The sequence below is a fragment of the Apteryx mantelli genome, chromosome 2, assembly GCF_036417845.1.
Source record: "Apteryx mantelli isolate bAptMan1 chromosome 2, bAptMan1.hap1, whole genome shotgun sequence".
Lineage (NCBI taxonomy): Eukaryota > Metazoa > Chordata > Aves > Apterygiformes > Apterygidae > Apteryx > Apteryx mantelli.
The window spans coordinates 26,247,253-26,269,915 of record NC_089979.1 but is presented as its reverse complement, the minus strand read 5'-3'; the positions used below and the strand labels follow the sequence as shown (position 1 = coordinate 26,269,915).

The 22,663-nt window shown below is 35.7% G+C and overlaps 1 protein-coding gene across 1 annotated transcript in view; it reads right to left on the bottom strand.

The window, feature by feature from the left end:
* Positions 1–22,663, bottom strand: part of VPS13B (vacuolar protein sorting 13 homolog B) — a 489,316-nt gene that overhangs the window by 54,259 nt on the left and 412,394 nt on the right. The window contains exons 40-42 of the mRNA XM_067290363.1: positions 8,906–9,102; positions 2,452–2,633; positions 293–642 (exon numbers count right to left, since the gene is read on the bottom strand). Of these exons, the coding sequence (XP_067146464.1) occupies positions 293–642; positions 2,452–2,633; positions 8,906–9,102 (729 nt within the window). The remainder of the gene's footprint in view (positions 1–292; positions 643–2,451; positions 2,634–8,905; positions 9,103–22,663) is intronic.

Here is a 22,663-nt window from a genome sequence, read left to right as displayed (position 1 = left end):
AATATTGTGCATTTCAAGACCAAGATTCTGATTACTCCAATATAAATCCATGTCCTTTCACTGAAGCTCAAGCAGCACAGGGTGCATTTACCTTCATATACAGCATTCACCATCTCCTAATTTTCATTACTATCATGGAATTAATGTTTACTAGTAAAAAGACTTCTAGTATGAATTTCCTCTTTTACATCTCACAGTGGTTTTAATGAATTCAGTTGGTATCCAAATTTGCTATTAAATTAATCATTATAGTTACAAAATATACTTTTTTATCACTACTGTATTTGCATACCTGTTGCCAAGCTTGAACTGCTGTATTTAGAGAATGAATTGCATATTGGCCAAAGTTGATGAAAATGGGGTCCACCATTATTGTGCTGTCCAACAGTCTTCCTTCTGTACTCCTGGACATAGCAATCTGCCCCCAGATTTTGAAAGGCTTCACAACACTTTGCATAGTCACATTTCGGCACTCCAAAAGTTTCCAGTTGACTTGAGTTGAAAACTGTAGCTCCTGGAACATTGACTCATCGCTCCACTGACGAAGATATACATGAGGCTCATCGAAGGAAATGATCATGTATTCTAGTTCGGAGGGCATGCTTTTATCAGATATAAATGGCTGAAGAAACTTTGGTGGTGCTGAAAATGAAAAGAACAGACAAGACTAGACTAGAACATCAGTATTCCCAGATTGTGTGTTTTGACAAATTATGTTTTAACTGAAAGCTGCTCATACATATGATCAAAACATGTAAAATTCATAGAAGAGTTGACATTTCTGAAATCTGAAGTTAATATTGTACATACCATTTATTACATGTAAAATAGAACTGTAATTAATAGTAGCTGCAAACAAAAAGTAAATATAAATAAAAATCTTTTCATGGTAAGGAGAGCAGCCAGCCAAACTATTTTACCTACACTGCACACAATTCTTTTAGCCTGTCAACTACTTGAAGCAGAAACCATATTTTTGAGAGAATTTTTAGTACAGTACATGTACATGAAGCTCCACACATAGCACATTATGAATACAATAAAAACTAACAATATAACATTTGTTGAAATGTAATTGTGCAGTCTAACAGGCTCCACAATAAAAATTGTCTTTGCTGTGATTAGCAAAGTATTCAAGACCACAAACCCATTGAGAAGCGACATATTGCCCCCAAAATAATAGAAATTAAACAACATCCTGAAACTAATGCATGAGAAATACATCAACAGGATTTTAGCCTGTTCACTAACGTCTCAGTCCTGCAAAGTGCTGAGCACTGGTGCAGTAGAAACTGCAAAGACGTACACCACTTGTGCAACATAAAGCATGTGAGTATTTCCACTGATGTTATTATTTATGTTGCTGAGACCACTCACATGCTTAAAATTAGCATATGCTCAAGTGCTCTACAGATCTGGAATGAAACTGCTCATTACTTTCCAGGATCAAGCCCTATTATTCTACAAAAGCGTAATGGATACAGTAAGTTTTCTGTTCTCTTTGTGTATTACGTAACACGACAGAGCCCCAAAACTTAAGGTCTTCGGGTGCTGTAACAAGAACAGCAGCTGCAGCAGCATAAACTCAGTTGTTGCTGAACAGTGAAACAGCTGGGTTTGATTCTAATTTGATTTTTGCTTTTTCCAATATATGTAATTTTAAAGCTCTAGCATCTGGAATTGGAGTGTAATAGCTAGGAAGATTATGTGCTGATAGAGGTAGCTGATATAAAACTAATTATTTGTTAGATGTTCAGTGTCAATCTTGGTATGATTTGATAATGAATATATTATAATACTTGCACAAAAACAAAAACTACTCATGAAGAAAGCTGGTCCTGTAAATATTATCTAAGATATTCGCTTATCTTCCATGCAAAGCATTCCTGGCATTTGAAAATCAGACAATAATTTAAAGATCTCTTGGAATGTATTTGCCATTAATGCAATGACAGAGAGTACTGAACAAAAACAGATGTAGCTCCAGAAGTGATCGTAATTGGAATAACAGTTAAATCTGCAGTTCTCAGAGCTCTTCCAAGGAATTCTTACTAAGGGGGTTGCAAAATCTTCAAATATTTTAGTAGTACTGTTAATATGCTGGAAAATTTGAAAGATTGAACTCATTCGCTAGGATGGCTCAAAAATCAAGTGGCACCTGCTATCACTAATCAGACTAAGGAAACTGGACTGCTTCTACAGTTACCCATTCCTGAGGGAGGAAGGGGGCTGATCAGCCAGCCACCTTGCTTTTGGTATGTGCACTCTCAGTACACAGAACAGAAGTCATCAGTTTTACCCTGAAGTCTGTACCAGTGGTGGCTCTGGGTAATAACTTATTTCAGGAATGGCTGTTTCAATGAGGAAATGGGGACCACAGATAGCAAAATAACAATCTGGTAGTACAAATGAACCATGTGCTTTTATTATTCTACATAAAGCAGTACATACCTGCTCCTAGTTGATCAAGATGATGGCAGAGATGGACTTCCAAATAAGTAAACTGGACCAACATGCTAAGTGACGGCACAAACCAAGGAGTAAAACAGGAGTCGACCCTGGTACAGGCTGCTAATGCTGTAGGAGTTACAAGCTGATCGCATGCACTTTGTGAGCCAGATTCACTTTCTGAGCTGTGGAAGATAGATAATGAAGTAGTAGTTCAGCAGTTCCAGGATTTTACCACTTTACAGTAGGATGTGACCAGGTGCATGCTGGTTTTCTGACACAGCCAATGTCATCATTTTGTTTTACACTTAACCGTTTATGTTACTGTATGTATTTTTTCCCAAGCAGAACAGGGTAGGCAAGACTGCAATCCAACAATCCTTTTATCACAGTGCCCTTCTGGTTTACTAACTGAAACACCAGAACCAAAAAATCAAAGCTGGCTTAGAGAAAATGAAAAAAATAAATATCAGTTATATTTAACTATTGATACAGCTAAAGAAAGTCCATTACCATTATTAAAGCTATAAGATTGATCTGAAAGTTAATTTTGTCAAGAAAATGATGTTTTCATTTAAAGGAAACCTATTCACAACCATCCTATGCTTAAACCCTGTAAGCCTTCTTCCCTTTGTCCTTCTCATTCTACAGTCATCATTTAAGAAAAATCTCTGTAGTGTTATAAGCTCAGCCTGGAGTCTTTTACTAACACCTATTACAACATAGTAACTATACATTTAAAATGATTTTTTTCCTAGCAGCCTTCCTGACCCCATGAATATTTCCAAGCATTATCTTTCAGTCTCTTGAGAGAAACTAACACTACATCACAATTCTATAGGTTGCTAAGACACCACTGAAGTACAAATAAACTTTCCAAATTAAGCCAAATCTATCATTAGTGTTTCTCATTCTCACTCCTTAGCAATTTGGCACTAAAGAGTTTCAGTTTAAAAGCATAGGCTTGATTTAAGACCTGAAAAATAAGTCTATGCCCATAGTCAAATACTGCTTTTTTTTTCCAAAAGCAAAATTTAAATAAGAATTAAGTAAAGCCTACCTATCACTTTTTCAGAAAATTACTAATCTCTTTAATGAACGGCAAACAGATTTGGACTTATATTTTAAAGATATTTTAAATTCAAACACCAGTTTAAATTCAAACATTGCCTTTCAGATCAACATTTTATGCTTTTAAGATCAAATTTTTCATCCTTGCATTTTAAGTCTGCAAAATCATGCACAAATACAGGGTTGTTCAAAATGTACAGCTGCAAATGCGTGAAATTCCATGGATGGGTATACACATCAGTACTATTTTGTGTTGCAATAACTAGCTAGTATGATATTTATTTATGGCTTAAATCCCACTTTAAATTTGTAGACATAAATTAAATTACTTGTGTAGCAGTAAAACTCAACTAAAGATAAGCTAATTATCAAAACATCAGGACAGGATATAAAGCATGGAGTAGCTTGGTGAAGGATGAAAGAGATCCCTTGATCAGATTTCTTAGCTGCTTTTCTATATTTCTTCAACCTTGTCAAATTGCCTGATTACATTTCAAAAATGGTGTCATTGGTGTTTTGTGAACTGGCATCTTTGGAAATAAAATTATTCTTTGTGTTCACATGATAAAACATGTATGAGACTGGACTAGAGTCAGAAAATGGGATGCTTTTCTTGGCTCTGCCCCGGATGTTCCTTAGTTCCTTAGAACATAGCTCAGAGGCAAATTCCAGTAGGCACCAAAACTCAGCTGCTGATTTGGACCAGTAACTACTTTTGAATCTGTGAAACTGGTTAGTTCCCTCAGAATAACTTACAAAACTGTGACAATTTTAACTCTTTAGGTTTTGATTAGAAACAGAAGCGCAGAGACGTACACAATGAAAACAGAAAAAGGGAAGGGAGTGAAAGCAAAAGTTAACCAAACTACGAAGCATTAAAACCAAAAAATCACACTTTGATATTCTGAATTAGTTTTCAATTTGTAGCAACAGCTATAAGACTCATTGCACTAAAAAGGATGGACACTTATTTCTGAAACTTGAGCCTTATTTTGAAATTAATCATGTGAAGAGAAATACAATGGGGATCCTTTCATTGCTGTTTTCTGATTTGCACAGATTTTGCGGAGGTATTATTATTTTATCTGTGAGGGGGTCCGTTTGATTTCTTTCCCACATGGAAACCATACCTAGAATTACAGTCCCCATATTATTATGAAAATAACGATCAGCCATAATATAAAATATACCAACACTAAGAGTGATTTTGTAGCAGCATCCAAATTACTATAGTATCACATTTAAGAAAGAACTGTAATAAGAGATTGTAATATTGAGTGAACAATTTTTAAAGGGAACTGTAGTCCTTCCATCACTATCATGACCCTTAGAATTTAAATTAAATCCCATTTAAATTTTAATTCCATTTAAATATTCCTAATACTGTAACTACAACCAGATTTTCTGCCTAGGTAGACTTCAGATAGACCTTCAGCACCACTATTCTCTCCTTTTACCTTGTGTAGAGCACAAAAAGCAAATGCACAGTCCTTCATTATGTGCCATACACAACCAGAAAATAAAGCAGTGCTATCTGAAAGTTTAGGAAACATCCTGTTAAGTGTTGGTGAACAAAAGCTGGAGCATTAAGATCATAGAAGTAGATCTGATTGTGAAATCAAAATTTGTACATGAAATGATTATGATATCAAAAAAAACCATATTCTTTTGGCTGTTTGAGAGCTACAAATGCAGTGTGGACTGTGTGCAACTTTTCATCTGGGGAGAAAAGGAGCAGCTAGCACCTACTGCCCCGTGTTTGGCCCAATATGCTGAGGGAAGGGCAAAGTAAAACCAGAGGAAATTCTAAATACCAATAGAACTGGCTTAAATAGCACAATTTTTTTTTAATCCCATGAAGGACCAGAGTTTTTAAAATGGAAAATACCTACATTGTAAGTCATTATATATTACAAAATACGATAAATTCATATCATGCAAAGCAGTTCAGGCTAAATATGTGACAACTGGGAACAATGCCTTAACAGTGACCTGCATTATTCTTGTTATTCTAAGAGTGGAATATTTAAATCAAAACTGCCATTTGTGATGAAACCTCGACATGGGAAAATATCCATGGGGAAGAAGAATGAGACCACTTAACTCTTTTAATTTATGACTCAAATACTGGTCTGAATCCAAATCATTAGATGTCAAAATCCAGGACATTAACACTTTGAATAAGAGCTAAAACAATTAGCAAGAAAAATGATCATGTTTTCTCACTTTAATTTTTTAAAAGTAGCAATTTAATGCCTATTCAAATGTTTTTGTACTTGTTCTATGGTTTGCCAAATTGAAGATGTTTCTTTTAGGGCATTTTCTATAATTTTTTCACATTCTTATGTCAGTAATTATAAAAATACTGTTTACATAACACAAGAGATGCATGAATATATGTAATGTAATCCATTTAAACAAAAAGCGATAAGCCCTTCCCTACCAAACTGGGGAGAGATTTTAGTGTCTCACCAGCCAAACACAGCTCTAAATTAAATCCATTTTGATTACAATTTGCTAACCCTGCAGCATGAACATTTAACCTATAAAAATAATTTATTCTACTATCAAGTAATTTTCTTCTAATCCCCTACTTTAAGGTTTTCCATGGACAGTGAGTTTGCCATATATGATTCTTTCTGTAGCTACTATACTAAATCCTCAAAGGGATACTAAATTATTTCACTTAGGACTTCAAATTTGTTCATTCATTGAATAAACATTCATGAATGCCCATTCAAACCTTATTCATTCACTGAAAATGGTCTAAGATACTCTTCAAATAAATGATCTACACATAAATATTATGTCCTAAACCAGATAGCTCCATGATTTTTATAATTCTGATTACTTCCTGACCAATCTCAGAAAGAATTTGCATATCACAGGATTTGGATCATAACATCTTTGAATATTCCTATAGGCGTTGTGGTTGATATTGCTGTAGTCTGTCAGCTATTACTCAACATATCAGTTGGATGCACCCCCTCTCACACACCATGTTGTTTTCCTGGAATCAGTAATAAAGTACTTAAAAAACAAGGCATCAGCTCTCTAGTATTAATAATTAGCATATCATAGAGGTTACAACCCCCCCCTGCAGAATCTGAAGAAAAAAATATTACCACTGAGCACCAGCTGCTTGTACACGACAGCTGTCAGAATCTGACCCAAAAGGTAAGATCAAACAAAGAAAATAAACTTTAACAAGACTAAGAATTTTTATACTTCAATAGTGAATTAGAATTGCTAATCAATCACATCATACAGTTCCAACCTGTAAGTAACGTCAATTTGTCCTAAGTCCCCAGGAAAACCTAGCCAGCAACCTTTATGCAGTCTTCCCTTCTCATTCGGACCCCCAGACCTTTCAGCCCTGAAGTTCCGTGGTCTAACACCAGATGCTGGCTTGAAGCCCAGCTCTCTGGGGTTCTCACAGCTCTCAAAGACCTTATGTTAAACGCTCCTGCTTGAGGAACAAGCCTAGCGGTGGATGTTTACAGGGATGCAGGACACTCTCTCAAAAAAAGTTTGGGTTTTTTTGGTCAAGTAGGATACAGTACCCAGGGTGCTTGGGTACAACAAAATATCCATACTGAATGCAGTATGTTCATTTGATGGAAGACAGGGCTGCAGCTTCAGCAAAGCTTCCCTCAACTTCCCTCTTTCTTTTGTTTGTTGATTTTCAAATAAAGCTTCAGGAGCACGGCACGTGTTCTTTGCTGCTTTCTTTTCTTCCTGATAACTCTATTCAATGAGCTGCTAATATTTTGGTAATTCCTGTTCTTTCATTGCAGTTATAGACACACAAATCTGGAAGAAACAGTATGTCTGATTTCACTGCCATAGACACTGTGATTGTCCTCCTTGGAGTCTCCTAGTACCTCAGGGTCATTCAGATACTTTTTACCCTGTTAAATCTTGGCACCCAGATACCTCTGAGGACGTTCACCATTGGGCAGTAGGCCTGCAGCCTCCCAGCTGAAAACTCAGAATTTAGACTTTCTAGGCAGGCGTGTGGTTTGCTATAAAATGTTTCTGATGTTAATCACAGTCCAAACTGCTTCATTATATTTTAAAATTACTTGTATTTCATTTTAACCCTGGCCTTGTTCTTAATAATTACTACTCATTAGCCTGTGTATTACAACTCCCCGTATGAAACATTACATAAAGTGAACTCTATTTGAGCAGAAAACAATAAACATGATTACAGTGTCAAACGCCTTGATGAAAAAAAATCTACTACATTTCACTACTTCATTTTCAGTTCCCACCGAGTTCACATTTCTGTGGTGTTAAGCTGACCAGGAAGGTAATTTTGCCAAGGTCCCACATTCAGAGGAATTAACCTTGTCTAAAACACTTAACTTCTCAATGATGAAAATGCATTCTTTCACAATTAGCATCAAGAAATCATTTCCAACCTGATACTATTAACGGAAACCAGATGTTTAATTTTCTTCATTGATTTTGTTATCCATGGTCTTATTTCCTAATTTCTCTGAATTCTGTAGCTTCATGTACATATATGTGGATGCAACACATGCATTCAAACATGTTCATACACAGGCAAGAACAATCAGCAAATACCAATGATCCAGCAAGGTCATTCTGGGTTTTCCGCTGAAACTATAAAAGGTTAAGAAGGTCTTCAATGGCAATTCCACCATTTTTTTGTGGAGAGACTTTGTACTTATTTCTTCGAACTCTACATATTAACCAAAATCTAATCAGTGCAAATCTAGGGAATTTCTCTCAGCATACATCATTTATGGAGCTTCCAGCTGTAAACATAATGAAAAACTGATCCTCTGTTTTTAAAAACACAGATTAAAATTTTTTACTCTTAGCGTATTAAGCAAACTGTGTGAAAGATAATGTAATGCTCTTAAAGAAGTACTAGAATTTTGTTTAATAAATACATTTAAAATACACACTTGGCTTATTTTGGTCATTGCCTTGCACTGAAGGCAGAATAAAGCTGATGCATTGGGAGGGGTGCATGGAAGAAGAATGTTTACTATTAATTTATACAATAGGTTGTGCCTCAGCCTCCTTCTATTAATTAACCAACTTTACTGCCTTGCACAGGTATGAGGTTTCAGGCCATAGTCTAACTGGTTCCCTTCACCTTTCAGTAATCCCTGTGTTCAGAAAGTTTGATGAATATGATGCTGCCAGCCTCTGTATAAATCTAAGACAGAGCTCTTTTTGCCCACGTGCCATACACTTGTGTGAGGGTCAACTACAATCTGAACCTCATTTAAGACCAGCTACTCTTACCGTATATGAAAACAATATCTTATTTCCTAAGTCTCCTGAATAAGATCTCTCAAGAGTGTAACATTAGATTACTGTTTTTCTCTCCTCCTTTCAAAATTACCTTTGGTCGTCAGGCACGTTCTGACTGCTGTTCAGGACAATCCTCCAAAGATCTGAGGCTATGAGCTCTTTCTGATCACTCACAAGGCTGATACTGGGTAGCTGTAGTTCACAGACTTTGCTTTCTGATAGACTGAATTCCCGGAATGCAACAAATGATTTCTGAAGCTCATCCCAGTACTCCAAGCTGCAAGGAATCTGAGATAAAAAGGAGATGTCAGAATTACTTTATGTTTCCTCACAAATATAATGGGATTTACTGTATGCACTAAAAGTGCAGAACTAACTAACTAAACGAAATAAAAGTAAGTTGCCATATGGAAAATCAGAATTTCAATTGTACTCAGATTCTGTGCTGTCTCCACTTGAACGGTTTTTACAATTTCATTGCAGTATATCACTTCAAAGTTCCTCTCACTAGGTACAGAAATAGCTTTGTGTTCCATGGTACCCAGGAATACCAAAGACAATGCAGCTAATCATTATTTATACTATGCAGTCAAAAATCCCATCAGATGTCATTACAGCATGGTATCAAGTACATTTTAATCACCATAAAATATTTTTGTTTGAACTAGCACTTTTAATTTTATTACATAACAAAATATCCACTTATTAAATACCCACTTATTAATTCCCTTATTAAAATGATTAAAGATGCAGAGGAAAAATGACGATGGGCTTGTGGACGGCCAACACACACACAAAACTCTTGGGACAAATTACAAAGTACTTGTAATCACATGACCTCTTCTTTCATGGAATATGCTATCTGGACAATGTGTGGTTTAGAAAACCAAAACCAAATGAATACGTAGTAGCTGCAGTTTAATCACATGCCTAAAATTAAGTTTGTAAATAACCCACTTTGAATATGCCTGGACACATCACTGAAGTGGGGAGAATGTCATTATAGACATTTCTAAACGACATCATAGAAAAAAATTTCTAATAAAAACATAGATTTTAAAGGAGTATGTCTTATGCCTTCTCTTTTTAATAATAGCATGAAAGTGAATGAGAGTATGAAAATAAAATAAATGCAAACTCAGTAAGATATGAACATTTCATAATTAAGCATAGAAATCCACAGTTATGGCACTCATACATACTTGATAATTATTAAAAGTCAAGTTGACAGAAAACAAATAGTAAAAAATTCATATATATTCATGTGTATGTGCTATTCCTGTTTTTATGAGGGTGTATGTGTGTGTGTGTGTGTGTGTGTGTGTGTACGTGTGTATACACACACACACACACATAAATAACAAGGAAAAAAGTAGGAATGTGGTAGAGATGTAAGTAAATCTAGGTAGTTAAAAAAAAAAAGCTCCATGAATTTCTTCCTGTGTTACTCAGTAAGGACTATACTGCACATGGAGGCAAAGGAAGGCAGATTAATTATCAGGAATGAAGGTTAAGAAGTAAAATTCAAGGAGCTCAGTGGTTCAAGCTGGGGAGGGCAGAGGTACATAAATAATCTCCACCAAAGAACTGTGGAAGAACTAACATGTGGAACCTAAGAGCCTGAAACATGGATTTTTACTGCATCTGTCAAGTCAGAGTGATACCTGAAGACTGAAGAGAGCAACCACAGTGACTAATTATAAGGTCAGGAGGGAAAAAAAGGTATCTGATAACTGCAGGCAAAATACTCTGATGCCAGTAACATCTATAACGTAGAGGAGGACAGGAATATCAATCAGGAAGGCCTACACACTTTTGAAGGCTAGAGTCAGAGAAACTGGAATCCATTTAACACTGAAGAGTGCAAGTCATATTTGTAAAGACAGCAAGACATCTGGTTATAAGCTGCATATTCAGTTGAAAATGGTGAAGAAGGGAAACATGCCAGTGTCAACTAGAAAACTATGAGACAGGATGACAATGCCTGCAGAAAGCAAATGTGATCCTGAGAGACATCAGGTGAGATATTTCCGAAAGAGATGGACAAATACGGACTTGTGTAAGACACCAGTGGAGCCTGACCTGGCACGTGGCATGCATTTCTGATTCTTCATGTTAAAATGTATTAATTCACACTGAAATCAGTGCAGAGTTGAGAGGACTAAATGAAGCAAAATATGAGCTACGAAGAAATACGATCACTCTAACTAGACGCCTCAGGAGATAAACAGTTAAGGGATGAAGAGGGCTATCGAAACGGTGGGTCAAAGCTGAGTGGTTCTGTGAACAAAAATGTAAGGCTAGAAACCAGAAGAGAAAGAAAGGGAGGCTCTAAGGCAGCCTTCTCATGTGCAGCGGCTGGAGCCAGGAGAACAGTTTTTATGAAGAAGTTTCATTTGTTAGTAAGATGGAGACAGCAACTGGCATGGCCCCGGCTGGGAGGAGGCTGGGCTCGATGACCCAGAAACGTGCTTGGTTCTGTGCTCCTAACTCGACAGTGGTGCTCTGCAACAATAACGCTGTTCGGAAATAGTACGCAATTGTTTGTAGCCATATTTCAAGGTCACACTATATTTCTTCTTTTTGTTCTTAGTGTTACTATGGAGTTGGATTAAGACTGTTCTGGTAATTTAGCGCATATAGATCTTGTGAAAACTTCTCAGCATTGAATTCCTTTAGCTTTTAAAGTCTGTTGACAAACACTCAAAATTGCAATACCTCTGTAAGGTTCCTACCCTTCAGTTACTGAAATACACAGAGAAATGTCCCTGTGTTAATTATGGACATTTAAGCAGCAACTTCCATCATCTGCTGTCTTTCATGTTACACTGTGGAGTCATTCACACACACTTACTTCTTTTTCATGGTCCTCAGTCTCCAATGCTGATAAATCATGTGATTTTATTTAAAATACTGCAATATTTGGTATTTTTCTCAGAGCACTAGGTCTTGGAATTATATCATTGCATAATGATCTGTATCATTTCTAAAAAAAGCTGCAGCCTTTCACGGTTGCGCAAGTACTTCTGAAAATATGACATGCACTCAAACAGCAAAAGGGATTAAAAATGTATACATTACTGTATATTTCTAAATTTCAGTCTTTAAAATGTCCTTGAGATTTTTTAAGAGTCTGATCAATATTTTTGAATATTGTTTGGCATTGTGTTTCCCACTGCGTATCAACTTTTATCTTTTATATATCTTTAGCATTACTGTTATCATTTAGCATTATTTTTTCTTGTCAATGCTGTTGAGTAACACTGGTGCAATAGGTCTTTTAAAGCTATTATTTAGGATTCTTGTTTCTTTTAGATTATATCTCACAACAAAGCATTTTTTTTTCAACATGGAAGGAAAATAATGTCTCTGTACAGAGAATCTCACAAAATTGGACCAGAAAAGCAAGTAGTAGCCATTTTAAAAGCAGCTAAGCAAAATAATAAATTCTATTTCCACTAAGATTAATGAGGTGGAAGAACAAGTTAAAGAGCAAAATAATGGAATTTCACAAGCGCCACTATAGTATGGAACACTTACACGTATCCAGAAGGCTAGAGAAAAGTAACAGAGAGAGATTGAAAACAAAGATGAAAAATAAAGAGTGAATTTGGAAAAAATCCGAAACAGATTTCATATACGCTATTTAAAAAAGAAAATTAAAAAAATGCAGGTATTCAGTAGGTGGGTGATCCTGAGGAAAAGATACCAAAATTAGGTAAAAGTAAAACAATCAAAATTTACCAATTACCAAAGTAAAACAATCAAAACAATTACCACAGCACAGAGAATTAACAGCAACTCTTCAGGCTCTGGTAAAACCTAGCACAGTGCATTTGATTTTTTGGGACCCTGCATGATAATTTACTTCCTAAGTAAATTGTAAAGAATTTGGGATGGCACATGAATGACAACTGCATTCAGTTGTATGAGCATCCAGGAAGAACATACTATCTACCAATTAAAGCAGGCTGGTAAGCATGTTTAAAAGATTATTCCTATTTATTTTTGCTAAGGAAGATTTCCTTAACTGTGTTGAAATACATGAAGAAATGCCCCAGAGCAAGATACGGTATATTTCAAGACGTCATTTACACATTAGAACTAAAACGTCAAAAATGCAGTTTAGGTGATCACCTATACTAGCTAAAGGCCATGTGATTTGGGACTGTCCAAACTCTAAGCTTGCTGGTTTGAAGCTTGCAAAAGACCTACTTGATCTAGAATCTTTGATTCCTAAATATCTAGCTTTACTTGTTCTAGGGGTTTATTACTAATGTCTGATTTGAATAAATTTAAGGAAAGATGGTGGCTCTGGACAGTATCAGCTGCCAAAAATAATAGTTGTGAAACCCTGGAAAAAGGCTGTAACCCCCAAACTGAGTCATAGGCAGTGGGAATAAGTGAATTAGCTGCAAGAGAAAATTCCCCAGCTACAGCTATAGAATTAAGTATAGTTTTTTTTACCTTAAAATATTTGAATAAAACCTAAGCTATAATTCAAATAATTGTTACCTCTTAGAAAAGGTGACCACTAGTGCTGCCTCTATAAAACTAAAGACTCAAGCAGCACATCTAATCACAAACTTCTTTGCTAAACAACAAGCACACTTCTTCAATTGACACTTCTCCATTGCTTTGTCTTCTTTCCTAGCTCTCAAAAAGTTTTAATTGCAATGATTCTATTTATCCTTAAAATGCATTACTGTACACTCTATGTCACTTAACGTGCATAAAACTACTATTTAAATATGGGCTCAGACTTAACCAAGAACCTCCAAATTCAGTTTTGCAAGAAAACCACATACTATGGTACAAACTCTTAGATGAAGGATTATGGCAATAGGGAGCAAAACATCTGTCAAATTCTCTTTTCAGTAGCATTAACAACAGGCATCTGAAGCAGAAGCGTACAGAACTGTAGAAGAAGCTACATGGAATCAGCCTAAGCTCTAAGTACTTATAACAAAACCTGCTAATAAGATAAAGAAACTTTAAACAAAGAAGTTAAAATATCTGGAAGGGCCTCCTTTTTCTCTTTATTTCTGTAGACTATAGACATAGGAGGTCTGAAAACTGGGTGGCATTGCTCAGATTAAGAATAAAAATATTTATTAACAAATTCTGATAGGAAGAACCAAAGCAGTTGCCTCTGACTGAAAGTTCCAGTTCTGTCTCCTGCAAGTAGAGTACAGAAAAAAACAACTCTGCTGAACCCTTAGACTTTTATGAGTGTGGATGCCTATTTTCCATGAATCTCTCACATCACTCTAATTGTAAATTTAAGAAAAAATCTTCATATGTACTATACTTATATAGACATTACAGGAAATCACTTCTGTGAGCACATACTGACTCTACAAATAGAATCTGGCTCAATTTGAGCAGATCTGAAATCTAAACCATATACATCTCATAAAAAAACAAAACAAAAAACTTTCAAACCTGCATCCTTCAAGTCATTCCTTGAACATCTGTTAATCTATCAGCTTTATCTACCGTTATAGATATATATATGATATATATCTATCATAGATATATATGATATATATCATATCTATCATTATTAGTACTAATGAACTAGTACTAATAATGAACATAAAGTATTCCCATTAATGCACTACAATCATATATTGTCATACATTATCTGTACCAGAATCATTTAATTCCTATAAGGAAATTAGAGTTCAAGAATTGCTCCGGAATCTGTTAACACTATGTTACATATTAGTATTTTCATCCGTGTGCTGTACACCCTATTGACCATATGGATGTTCCTTATTGCCACTTAAAGTTATGTGTAATAACAAGATAGGATGGGAAAGAAATCATTGTTGATCTGCGTGTGCTTTTTAAAAGGCTTTTATGATCACAACATTTACATGCTTCTGGATTTTCCTGTGACCTGATGTTATCCTCCCAACTTCAGACTACTTTGTTAATTTGGACTTTGAAAGCTTTGAGTGCACACCACTAATAACTAGACATGTTTCTAATAGCTGAGAAGAGTACCAACACCAGTGGACTTCCATGTGCTGTCACCTTACCATAAATGATCCACTGCACATATTGTCATGATGCTAACAAGTCTCAGACATAAACATCATTGCCATTTAGGACAGAGATAATTAAAATGTCACAATTTCTTAACTTACCACATCTTTCCAGAGACACCTTTTCTACGTCTAGGAAAAAACTACAGTCATCTGAATACTTTTTCAAGGTTGTTGAATGAAGGCTATATACATGAAAAGTATTATTGCTTCATCACCTAAATACTAGAGTATATAGTTTTTTAGCTAAATGTACAAAGTGGATCTTTACATACATGCATGCAAAAATCTTAGGCTGAAAAACATATCTTGTCCAGCTGAGAAAGAGATAAGGATATTTACAGTTGGATTACAGAAGAATATGCTCACTGTTGCTTTCAGTGATGCTCCCTTTTTATTTATGTTTTGTTTTAGTTTTTGTGAGAAAAAAAAGGCTTTACAGAATAAATGTTCATTTCTTGAATCTCAGTCCCTCACATGGTGGGCGCTTCCTCTTGGAAATGAAGTTATTCTTGTTCCAGAAACAACTACTGTACAAGAAAATGCATACAGAAGACAGGAAGCATGTGTGTGTTTTATCTTCTCTGAGTAGGGCCACCTAAGTGAATGAGAGGCAGAATACAATACAAACTTGTACTTTGTGTCAGATGCCAACCCATGCTGAGATTTTAACTCAAGCTTCCTGAGCATGAATAAACTGATTGCTCCATAATAAAGCTATTCTGGTATTAGGATATTTTTCTGTTTTATGGCCAACTGTCTTAAAAATACAATTCTCCCTTTAGGTGAACAGAAGTAGCAGCAGTAGAAAATAAAAATCCTTATCTAGATTTTTATAAGGGGAAAATTCTTGGCAATAACAACCAAGAACTTTAGTTTTAAATTCAATTTTGAACTATGATTTGTATAAAAATAGGGAAAAAAATCTGCAGAAAACTGTATTATGCAGAAAATAAGCTCAAAAGAAAAATAATATTAAATGGACATAAAAACTTGCTTGTTTAAAATATGCCTGCTTACACTACACACGCAATCTAATCTGATCACTGGAACAACTTCACTAGTCACTTTGAACAACTGTAGAATGTGTCAACATGCACATGCCCATTTATCCTCTCAGGCAGTCGACACTGTGAAACCAGGCTACAGATCCAGTTGCCACTTGGATAACTTTTTTTTATCTCCTCAAGGACAAGACTGTATCACGTCACTGTGGAAAACAGCCTCTCCTGGCATAGCCACAGACCAGCAATTGTCACTTCTCATGAAGCTCCAAATAAAAAAATTGTGGTGATTTACAGCGAGGTAAAAGCTTAGCAAAGTATTATTATTATTATCGTTCAATACATTTTAGCGGCACGAAGTATTTGCTGCCTCTCCCTCCACCCCCCGCCCCACGGTCTCCTCTGTATCTTTGTTATGTTTTTTTAGTTACACTGACCCCATTTTGGCCTGTCATATACCCTTATATTTTGGGCAGCAAAAGTTATTCCACTGCAGCACACCCTTAATTTTCAAAGCGTAATAATAATCAGATACCACAACTGGAAAAGTTTTTAAAAATTATTCTATATTGTTTCTTCACAGAGTTTATTTTTCCTTGAACTTTGTTTAACAAATTTTGTCCTGAAGCTAAAACATTTCAATTTTAAATATTCACTTTAAAATTGAATATGGAATATCTACTTAATTTTTCTTTTTCATACACACACTGAGTTCTTTGTCTGAAAAAGGAAAATAAGTATTATTTTGTTTACTGAATAGTAACATATACCTCAGCTCTTTCATCTCTGTTTAACAAATTTATTTATGGTACCGTTACTCCTATTAGCATATTTATTTAATTTTGTTTAAACTTACATCTGCAGTACAGCTTATAAAATATTAAATATTGAATTATAATAAAGAGATGTGAAAGAAAACTCATGTCTTCTGAAAGAAATTGCTCTTTAAAAAATACATAACTGCCTTTTAGCTGACTTTGGAAAAAAGCTTCTATACATCTTCAACTAATAGAAGCTATAAAAAACCCTTTGTAATATTGGAACCAGTTGAGAAACCACAAGTATTCAAATGCAGGAAATCATGATTTTATAACATTTTAATGTGATCTACTCTTGGGAAACAAAGTTAACCAAGCCCTATTTCTGTACAGGAAATATTCCACTGTACAGTTGTAATACATTGCGGTGAGGGGTACAGCTGCAAATTTTTCACCTGTAATGCCCCACTGGTATTGTGGCTTACTGAATTGCATCAAGATTGCCTTCCTGTCCGGAAAGCCCTCTAAGTACAAACAAGACTCTAAGTCCAGGTTTTATTTTCCCTTGGTATCAGAATATGGTAATTTAAGAGCCCTGAGAAATGCTTTTTAACCTTTTAGAAGAAATATGTAGCATTCTTTTATTAGGAACTATGTTCTTTGCTTTTCTAAAACAACATGTGACCAACTTATCAATTTATCAAGCTAGCAGGTTCAGAACGAATGCAGGTGTGTATAGTAATGTAATCTGTCACAGATACTGACTTTTTCTCATTAAGGAAAAATTACTCTAAACACACTAACAGCTTTTGTTAAGAAAGCACAGAACAGTGGTATGCTCTAAGTGAGGAGGTTTCTGCAGAATTGTTTAAGCAAGAGAATGTATGCACTGTTAAGTGTCAAACCCATTTTTTCTAACAAATGTCATTCATCTTGACACTGAATCTATGTGAATCACTTGCTTTTCCCATTGCAAAAGCAACAGTATTTCACTTACTCTATTAGGGCCTTGGTTATTTTTATAATATAATATGGCAGGTTTTCCAAAACAGATTAATATAGATAGAATCTCTTAGACTACGGATTTATCTACTTATTGCAATATTCTCCATTCTCTTCTGATATAGGAAGAATATTCCACATTTTATTTAAGGCTTCTCATTTTCTTGGTTTCAGTATTTATGAACAACATAAGCACTATACTGTTGAAATTCGGTCACTTTTGTGACTGAGGGTAGCAGCCTGTTAACGCATCATGTACTGCATAATTTCTGGTATATAGGATATTTTGATCACATATTCTCACCAAAGTAAAGCCTGACTCCTACAGTAAGTGTCGCAAGATCAGTGTATAGCTGGAAGAACTTTGGTTTGCAAAGTTTCATAAATCAGAGTTACAAAATCTGAAAAGTACAGAACACAACAAGAGTGTAAATCTGTCATTAAGATAATCTGATGGTTTTGTCAGTCTTCTGGCACCCAGCAGAATTTTCACTAGCTCACTAACCCCAAAGGGTAAATTTCAGTGTGATGCACAGGCAAATTATGGACAACTTCCATTAACATTCCCAACAAGTTACGCTTAACTCCCTGCAGACTGCACAGAAACTGTAGTCCAAAGGATACAGTCTCATCTCAGTGCAATGAACACTAAGATCACACAGCAAAATAATTAAGATTATACACACAAAATAGAGTAACAAAATAGTAAAGTCTGAGATAATCCTTCTCTCAGGCTAGGAAGTTCACAGATAATGTTTAAAGCTGGAATTCCTAAAGAAAATGGGCTCTGTTTCAACATCTGCTTAAGACTCACTGTGTAACACTGCAACTTCTTTAGCCACTACTTCCCTCCTTGAAAGAAAATGAAGACAATACCTATCTTATCATTAATAGTCAGAGTCTTAACATTCAAAAACAGATGTGCAAAACTATGCCCACCATCACACAGCTTACTCACATGCAGATCATCTGAAGTGCAATTGGCTCAGGCTAAAAGCAAGTCTTCAGCCCTCTAAAATAGAATAGCTGTTTATATAAATAACCTGCATTCATTTTGCATGTCTGCAAACACTGGATTTACTGGCAGGAAAGTAATTGGATACATTAAGATAAAAGGCATTTGTTAAAGTACTAGTTTATGATCAAATATGCTCAATAATTATACTGTGTTGTTTCATTTTAAGATTGTTTCAACTCTTCACATAGCAGAAAGATCATAAAATCTATATCTAACAATACAACAATTTTGAATAACTTTAAAAGATAGAATTCGCAAGAAATGTAAGTTTTAAAACACAGAATCCCAGACAAAATACAAAATTGCCTTCTGGACAATTCACAGCAATTAGACAAATTATTTTACTGCACATTTAAAAAGTCTGATTATTTGAAAGCAATACTGAACTGTCTAACAGTAGACTCAAAAATATGCAAACCATCAGGTTTATCGATAAGCATGGTTGAACTTTACAACTTGCTTAGCTAATAACACCATGAACTTAAATTACTAACCTGTTATACACAAATTATTAGGATTTCCAAAATACTTGTTGCTTTGGAAATGTAAGAAATGAACCAAACATGAGTAAAATTTGTGGTTTCCCAAAAAGCTCTTTTCCCAGACTCTCAAATGCCCAGCTGAACGTTGTAGCCCCAACGGGGAACGAAAAGCAAAAAGGAAGCAGAGTCAGCCAAAAATGAGGTATTCTCTGTTAAAAGGAGAAATGAATGCCTTTGACGTTAATCATAATTCTTTTCCTGTTGACTGTCATGTCAAATCTTTCCTGGGGTAATGACTTACAGTAGGTCTAATGCCAATCATTCTTAAGCTCATGCTTCCTTCAGCCACTGTTTAAACAACCACAAGGTGTAAGAAAATGACTGTTTATTGGCTGACAGCGTTGAAAACATCAGACTCAAGACTGTAGTTTACAAATGTTTTATTTAAAGAGTGTAATCATGTAATGCAATGCAACAGACAATTTTTTGAATCCCCACCTTTTGAAGTTGTAAATATTTTATGTTCTCTTAAAGGAGATCTCACCATCTCAGCAAATACTTTGAGGGAATTTTGCCAGAGTGGGATTATTTACCTAGTCTTTCCCTTATTAAATCTCAGTTAAGCCCTTGCAACCTCAGACCCATACTCACTTCCCTAATTTTCTCCAGTAAACCTTGAGATCTGGTTAATTTAATCACCACTTCTCTAAACCAGGAATAAGTGCTCTATTTATTAGGTGGCTATTTAAAGAAGAGAGGCCAAAAAAGGAGACCTCGGCACGCATTCATCTTTTCATCAGCTCTTACAATACTGACTACGCTTGCATGCAACAGAAATGCTGGCAGGTACACAAGGGAAACATCCCCACCACAAAAACCTGTCAGTGTTATAGTCCAGCAGATATTTTATTCTAACTTCATATGGAGAAATGAACAAATGCCACAGATTATCTTCCTTTTGTCTTGTAAGTTTTAACAGCTTGTATCTCTCAGCAGATAACAACCCCGGAGAAAGAATTTTAAGTCTGTGTTGGTGATGCAGCTTAAATAAATTACAGAGCTCAGAATCTGGAGTATTACGACTTTATATAATCGCTTTGATTAGACAAGTCTGTTTTTCTCCACCAGTTAAATCCATGGCTGCTTGTATAAACACTATAGTGACAATGCATAGCTTTTTGTTTGAGGTATGGGGCAGTGCCAGTGATATCCTTCATTGGAGAGATAACTCTGCAATGAAATGGGAAACACTGAGCATCTCTAAAAACTTTGCTAGCTCCAGTGGGTCTCCCGCTGTACAGGAAGTCACCTGTCTGTCCTCTTCACCTGCTTGCTCCCAAAAAGCAGAATACCTCCTTGATGGCATACAAATTGCTTTCCTACTCTGGTGAGCCAAAACCCCCCAATCTTCGCCCCTCCCACCCCCAACCCAAAGCCATCAAACTTGTTCCTGGTAAAGATAAGTGATATAAAAATATGGCCTTGATGAAATCAGGAAAGTAAATTGTTCTTAAAAGGATCTGTGCATCAAGAACTCCTCTTCATCCTTCTGAGTGAATATAGGCTAATCTGAGGCAAAGGCAAAAACAAATCTGAGATTCTCAAGACTGCAGGAAAACACAGGAAGGCTTTGGGAAACCAGAAGTATCGTAGAAGTATAGTTTTAATCTCCTCAAAGCAAATATCTGCCAGCATTTTCTCTAGGCTTAAATGTAACTATGCCTAAATGTAGCTAAGTCCAGTATTTGTACAATTTGAATGCCACTATCAAACCAATAAAGCAAAAAAAATTTTTTTTGTAACTCCCTCCTTCAAACTGTAAAGATAAAAAAGAGGTGAAAAATGCTTATCCTTCCTCAACTGTTGCAACCTGACAGATTCAAGGAACTGTACAGTACAAGCATGGCTGAATTTAGCATTATAAGACAGCTCTGAAACACACATTACTACCCCTAATTATGGTGTGAAATGTATTCTTCTTTCTGCACTGGGACAGTGGCATTACCTGCATGACCATCAACTACTGCCTAGAACTGGGAATGGTTGCTCTTACTCCTTGCTCGCTTGCTAGAATAATGCTATATCTCCAAGGCAACCAGAAGAAACAGGGCTGAAAAAGCAGTGTTTCTACGAACATTTTAAAACGTACTCTGAAGCACAGTGATGGCCATCAAGCAAAGTTCTCAGTGGGCAGCCTGATTTTATGGGCAGATTCGCAGGAGACTCACCACCAGCAGCAGGTTCTAACTGTAACTGCTAAGACACAAGAGTGTTGCAGAGCAAATGAAAGATCTGCTGCCCTATAATTATGAGCTGGTTGCTTTATAGAACAGACTTGACAATTAAACTGAGAAACTGAGGCATACCTTAATTAAGCCTTCATGTGTGAATACTTACGGAGCCAAATCTATAAACATCTGCACAATTCCAGGGTCTTTTTACTACAGAAATTGCCTGCACAAGAGAGTGTGTCCTAAACATAAAATTAACTGTTTGGGAGCAAGAACAGCAGGCTTCATCTCCCTAATTTTGTGTCCATATTTTTTAAAGTACATAATAAAATAGGCTTTTAAAGGTACACATCCCTGTATCTTCAGCCCTGAGATCTTCCCTCACCATCAATCTACTAGACTAATTCAAAAGTTTCATTTGTTATAACTGAAAAGTCTCACAGAACATCCCTTTTGATGTACCAGTACTACTCTTCAACATTTTGAAGTAATGTCATTTCTGCTTCTCTCTCTTGCTCTTGCTTATTATCTTTTCAATTCATTCTGTGAAAATTTTCTGGGTTTGGACTCTTCCCTGCTTCTGAGACATGAATATGATTCTCACACCAACACTGTTCTTCCCTTTGTCCCTGCTGATTTGGGCAGTAATGAATTACCCTGACATAAATTGACATTGGATGGAATCAGCACTGGGACTAATTTCACTCTCATGTGAAATTTCACTCTCATGTGTGTTGTCCTAAGTGAAATGATCAGGAGGGTGGAATGTATTGTTTTCTTCTCCATATATTTTAAAAATAATCTCATCAGCAGTCAAGATTAAAAAGGTATGTCTTTACCAACATTTGAGTCTCCTGTTGCCTGAAAAGTCTCTTCTGTACATCCCCATTAAACAAGGGGTGCATTAGCAGTGGCTTAGAGCCAGTATTTATTATGCTATTTGTACAAGATACAGCCTATTTGCTGTTTATTCTTATGAGAACATAAAACTATCACTCTTGCATATACTCCTTCCTCCCAAAATCGTTTTTACTAAGATATTTAGCTGTATCTAGACTTTTCCAAACGCCAGTCAATAAATTCTCGCAATTTAGATAACAGGCAACCATTAGTAGTACTGAAACAGAAGCCGATATAAAAGTTAAGAGTTAGTAGTAATATAGATGTAAGAGTTTTATAGTTTTGATCAAGGAACTAGAAAGATGTTTGGAATAAAGGGCTATTCTACCTACAGAGCACACTTCTTTCTTGATGCAGAATCCAATATCAACTGTATTCAGTTAGCCATGCAAGGTTGCACC